This window comes from Hyposmocoma kahamanoa, unplaced genomic scaffold (assembly GCF_003589595.1).
Source record: "Hyposmocoma kahamanoa isolate Upper Pololo Valley unplaced genomic scaffold, ASM358959v1 66, whole genome shotgun sequence".
NCBI classification, from domain to species: domain Eukaryota; kingdom Metazoa; phylum Arthropoda; class Insecta; order Lepidoptera; family Cosmopterigidae; genus Hyposmocoma; species Hyposmocoma kahamanoa.
In genome coordinates, this window is record NW_020653854.1 from 2,632 (window position 1) to 8,538 (window position 5,907).

At 34.1% G+C, this 5,907-nt stretch overlaps 1 protein-coding gene across 1 annotated transcript; it reads right to left on the minus strand.

Annotated features, from left to right (window-relative positions):
* Window positions 1-369: 369 nt before the first annotated feature.
* LOC113231814 lies at window positions 370-1,292 on the minus strand (the record flags this gene model as incomplete). The annotated part of the gene is made up of 3 exons (XM_026466348.1): window positions 970-1,292; window positions 597-840; window positions 370-506 (listed from the first exon to the last, which is right to left on the minus strand). Coding segments are annotated over exons 1-3 (594 nt in total), but the record flags the coding sequence as incomplete, so codon positions are not given.
* Between the last annotated feature and the right edge of the window lie 4,615 nt (window positions 1,293-5,907).

Here is a 5,907-nt window from a genome sequence, read left to right on the forward strand (position 1 = left end):
AGATAGGGTACTCTGTAAATTTAATTTCTGGTCTTTTATAATCTTTTCCTGTGAACTGTCTTCAGTAGTTTGACTTGATGGTTTTGACGGAGATGAGTCAAAGGTTGATCCTTCTTGAGATAATGTATAAGATACATCACTGTCATATTTTTCCTCAGTAAAAATTAGTTTTCTTCTTGTTGACGAATGACCAGACATAGACGGCTTATTAGGTGATGTTGAAGTTGATTGATGAGCAAACAGTTGTATTGGTGATGATACAGTATCTTTCACAGCCACATTGAATTGCACTTGTTTACTTCTATAATGTTTTGCAACACATGCTTGAATCAATTTGTGAGCACGATGTTGTACTACTTGACAAGATACATGTTCATGTAATGGTTGAACTTGTACTGCTTGATCACAGAACTGAATGTTAAGCTGTACTACTTGCACTGCCTTGTCATGAAACTCCTTCTCATGAGAAGTACACGTAGGTATGGCATCTTCTTCACTGAGTAACTCTGAAAACAATTAATATAGTTGTTTAAACAAATTTTATGATCCACTCGCAAAGAGCTATTTATTGCTTTATTAAAACATACTCATATTACCTTTATGAAACAATGATATTGGCATTTCTATGGACTGGATTTGTATATCTCCTGATACAGGCACCAATGCTGTTCTCTTGGAAGCATGCTGTTGCATTGCATGCTCATCTGTTGGTGGAGTAGGTTTGCGTTTTCTAGCTGTTTGGCAGTCAAATCTGGAGGGTATGCAACTGGGCTTCATTCGGATCCTTTTAACAGAACCCATTATTTTATACCGCGTGTAATTTTCCATGTCATTTTCTAACTGAAAGGTAAATAACAACAAAATTAGTATTTTGTTCATTGACTTGGTACATAACCATAAAACTTGTATTTTTTAAACTAAATATAAAGTTTCTGTAGAAACTGATTAAGCTATTAAGTAAGTACTTACGTCAAAGTGATCTTCGCAAAAATAAATGTTACTTTCAGTCGAAAATGAATCTGGTTCCTTATTAGCAAGTTTTAGCCAGGTGTTTCGCATGTTTATTTCCTTGGGTACGCTAATCCATAACTTTCCTGGGGTCTTTATTGATGTGTTTTTGCATTCTCGTACAATACAATAACGATAATTACTATACTTTTCGTATAAACTAGTGGAAGTCATGGTTTTTAATAAAAACTTAGTGCTAACACAACGGTGAATGTTTGTCAGAGGTCAAATGATTGTTTATGTGCACAATGACGTCACAGCACAGATAATCTATAGACTAATATGGCCGACAGCGTTTTCGCCTGTGTATGAAAAGTAAAATCATTAAATTAAGTTTTGCGGTTACCTAGGTCTCAAAAAAATATGGTAACTGATGGAACAGCACTAATAGTTTACTTTTTTGTCTATGTTCTATCGTTTTTTATTTTTACTCATGTCAGTGTCTGAAGCAATTGAATATATTTTACGTGATTTAAATTCTCCAAAATAAATATCTTATTTGTAGTTACGACCATTCAACAATAATTATAACATGGTAGCAGAGCGTGGTTGGTTGGAAGTTCGCGAAATATTATAAAAATATAAATAAATAAAATAAAAATAAAACAATTAAAATATTGTATAAAAAAACATGGCGAACTACAAAATAGAACCGTTGGGAAAAAATAACTATGAGACCTGGTGCATACAGGCTCAAGCTGTTTTAACGCGTAATGGATTGTGGAAACACATTTCAGGGTCCATAACATCCAAAGATGAGGACGGGGACGTTCAAGCGAAGTCAGAGCTGTTACTATTGATATGTCCGTCTGAAATAAAGCAAGTAAAAAATTGCAAAACATCAGCGGATATATGGAACAAGCTAAAAAGCATTTATGATTCCAAAGGGCCAGCCAAAAGAGCATCGCTATTGAAACAATTGCTTCTGTCAAAACTTACAAATGACGATCAAATTAAAGATCATTTGAAGCAATTTATGGAAACTGCTGATAAACTAGCGGAAATGGACATACAAGTTCATGACGACATCCTCACTTTTCTAATGCTGTATAGTCTCTCTGTGTCGTATGACAACTTAAGAGTAGCAATCGAAACTAGAGATGTTCTACCTAAGCCAGAAGAGTTAAAAATAAAAATAATCGAGGAAAGTGAATCAAGAAAGCATTGCTATGCAAGCGAAAATACAGTTAATGTACAGCAAGAAGCCTTTTATGGCCAAAACAAAGAAAAGCGTAAGTTCAAGTTTTGCACTTATTGCAAAAAAGGAGGGCACACAATTACAGATTGTTACAACAAACCAAGTACGTCCCAAAATAAAAATGCAACACGTAATAATAAAGGCTATAAAAATAACAACAACTCGGCAAATCTAGTCAATGAAAAGTGTCTATCTTCACTTAACAACAAAATTATTGAAGAAGATGAATGGGTTCTTGACAGTGGTTGTACGTCACACATGACCAAAAATAGAGATTATCTGCATGATATGCAAGAAATTAAACAAAATCTCAGCCTAGCCTCAGATAACTTTTACACAGAAATAAAAGGAAAAGGCACGGTCACTTTCAAGGTACCAGAATCAGGACACAATTTGTTTAATTCTCTATATGTACCAAGCCTAAATACTAACTTAATGTCAGTTGGAAAAAGTACAAGTTATGGAAATACCATTTTATTCCGAGACAAAGTGGCCACAGTAAAGAATGCAAAAGGAAAGATAACAATGAGAGCGTTTAAGCGTGAAGATGGTTTATATTATATAACGCCAAGACATGTAAAAGCACAAGTCAACTCTTCATATTGTAATAATATTATGGAGTGGCATCAAAAGCTAGGACATGCGAATGAGCAAGATTTGAAATTAGCACTAAAAAATAATAAGGTTCAAGGCATGGCGTTCAATAAAAATGATAAGTTAGAAGAATGTGAAGCCTGTATTAAAGGGAAGATGACTAAAACAACGTATAAATCAGCTTCTGAACCTAGAACTAATAAACCGTTACAAATTGTTCACAGCGATTTATGTGGTCCAATGCGAGTACCAACGCATGCAGGAAATAAATATTTCATAACGTTTATTGATGATTTCTCGAGGTACTCTCGTGTTTACTTCATGAAACAAAAGAATGAAGCTCTAAAATGCTTTAAGATATACAAAGAAGAAATGGAAAATGTGCTTGATTTAAAAATAAAATGCCTACAAACTGACAATGGTAAAGAATATCTAAATGAAGACTTTCAAAATTACCTTAATCAAAATGGAATAAGGAGGCGATTATCCTGCCCCTACACCAGTGAACAAAATGGTCTAGCAGAAAGGAAAAATAGAACCTTACAAGAAAAAGCTAGAACTATGTTAATAGAGTCAAAAGCACCTGAGAAACTATGGGGTCAAGCTATTTACACCGCAAATTACCTATCAAATAGATGCATAAATAAAAGTATTAATAATGACACACCTTTTGAAAAATGGGTCGGTCGTGTCCCTTCTGGGTTACATCTACACATATTTGGTCAAAAAGCCTTTGTACTGAATAAGCGATACAGAACTAAATTTGAACCAAAAGCATCTGTAGGTATGTTTGCAGGATATTCAGAGCAATCAAAAGCCTATCTGATTTATCTACCCAAGACAGATAATGTTGTAATTAGCAGAGATATACGTATTGTAAATAAAATGTATTTTGCAACTGAAGACTCTACAAATAAGGAACAGAATATTGATGAACAAAACTTTATTGACGTGTTCATTCCGGACAGCAACCCGGCAAGGAATGTTTCTCTTGATATGAGCAATACTCAGCTAAATACTGAGTCTGATAATGATAGTGAGGTTGAAACCCACACTTCTCTTGCTGAAAACGCTGTTGATGGAATAGAGCCTCGTCAAAGTTCTGAAAGAATAAAGAAATTACCTATTTGGTCCAAAGACTATGTAATGAAAACTACTGATGAAATTGTAAATCATAATGAGAATGATTATGCTTACCTATGTGATTCGGATAAAGACGAATCAGACTCTAAATGGCATGAAGCTATAAAAGCAGAGTTCAAAGCTCACCTGAAAAATGGAACATGGAAAATTATAGATAAAGAAGAAGGTATGAACATAGTAACTAACAAAATAATATTAAAAGAAAAATACACAGCTGATGGAAAAGTCGAACGATTAAAAGCTAGATTAGTAGCTAGAGGTTTTAACCAAATGCCTGGGATCGATTTCGATGAAACTTATTCACCTGTATCAAAATTAAGCTCTATTAGAATGGTAATGGCAAATGCTATTGAAAATAACTTAAATATAGAAATGTTAGATGTCACAACTGCATTTCTAAATGGAGACTTGCATGAAAAAATTTATATGAAAATACCTGATCAAATGCAAAAAATCCTATGCGAGATAATACAAAATGACGAAGAACAATCGGAAGCAGCAAGGATTATGCTACAAGATTTAAAAAATAATATAAAAAAGCCTAAAGTATGCCTTTTACAGAAAGCGCTGTATGGCTTAAAACAAGCGCCAAGACAATGGTTTGAAAAACTTGACAGTACTTTAAAAGCTTTGAATTTCTTCCCATCCTATGCTGATCCCTGCGTATATAGACTTAATGTGAAAGGGGGAGAGGAAGATATTATTAACATCGCTATATACGTTGATGACATTATTGTTACTTTTAAAGGTAATAAATGGAATGACGTTAAACAAAGGTTGTTAAAAACGTTTTGTATGAGAGAACTTAAAGTCGATCAAATATTGGGCATAAAAATTGAATATAATAAACTTGAAAACACATTAAAAATGTCGCAATCTACACATATCAAAAAGCTACTTAAAACCTATGGCATGGAAGACTGCAAGCCGTCAAAAACTCCAATGGAACCTGGCACAAAGTTTTTAAAGGGTCCAGCTAAAGCACAAACAAATACCAATGACTATCCGTACCAAAACTTGATTGGAGGTCTAATGTATTTGGCAGTGGCCACAAGGCCAGATATCTCCTACGCAGTATCCTATATGAGTCAGTTCAACAATTGTTATACTGAAGAACACTATAAAAGTTTAAAAAGGATTCTTCGATATTTGAAAGGAACCATAGAAATGGGTATCACCTACAGGAGAGCACAGAAGCCAATAGAAGGTTTCTCAGATGCCAACTGGGCTACGTGTGAAATTGACCGTAGATCATATAGTGGGTACTGTTTTACATATGCCAGTGGTATTGTAAGCTGGGAATCTAAGAAACAACGAACTGTGGCTCTCTCAACCGCAGAGAGTGAATATATGGCATTGACCGAAGCAGCTAAGGAAGCCATGTACTTGCTACAATTGTGTGAAGATCTTGGAATTGATCAAAAGGTCATGGTCTTATATAATGACAATCAGGCAGCACAACACTTAGCAAGAAATCCGATTGTGGACAAACGTTCGAAACATATTCAAATAAGAAGACACTTTATTAAAGAAAAGGTGTCTGAAGGTTTCATTAAGCTGCAATATAAAAGAACCGATGAATTAGAAGCTGATATGTTCACTAAGGCTTTACCAGGTCCCAGTCTAATAAAGATTATCAAGAACCTTGGCCTCGACCCTTAGTGAGGAGGAGTGATGGAACAGCACTAATAGTTTACTTTTTTGTCTATGTTCTATCGTTTTTTATTTTTACTCATGTCAGTGTCTGAAGCAATTGAATATATTTTACGTGATTTAAATTCTCCAAAATAAATATCTTATTTGTAGTTACGACCATTCAACAATAATTATAACAGTAACATTTTTTTTGCTTTAATTGAACAATTCTTAATCATTTTAGACCTACTTCAAAAAAGAGTCAACTAGCCTATTACATGGTATCTTAAAAATTACATGACATTATTTAAGGAACATTTTAAGTATGG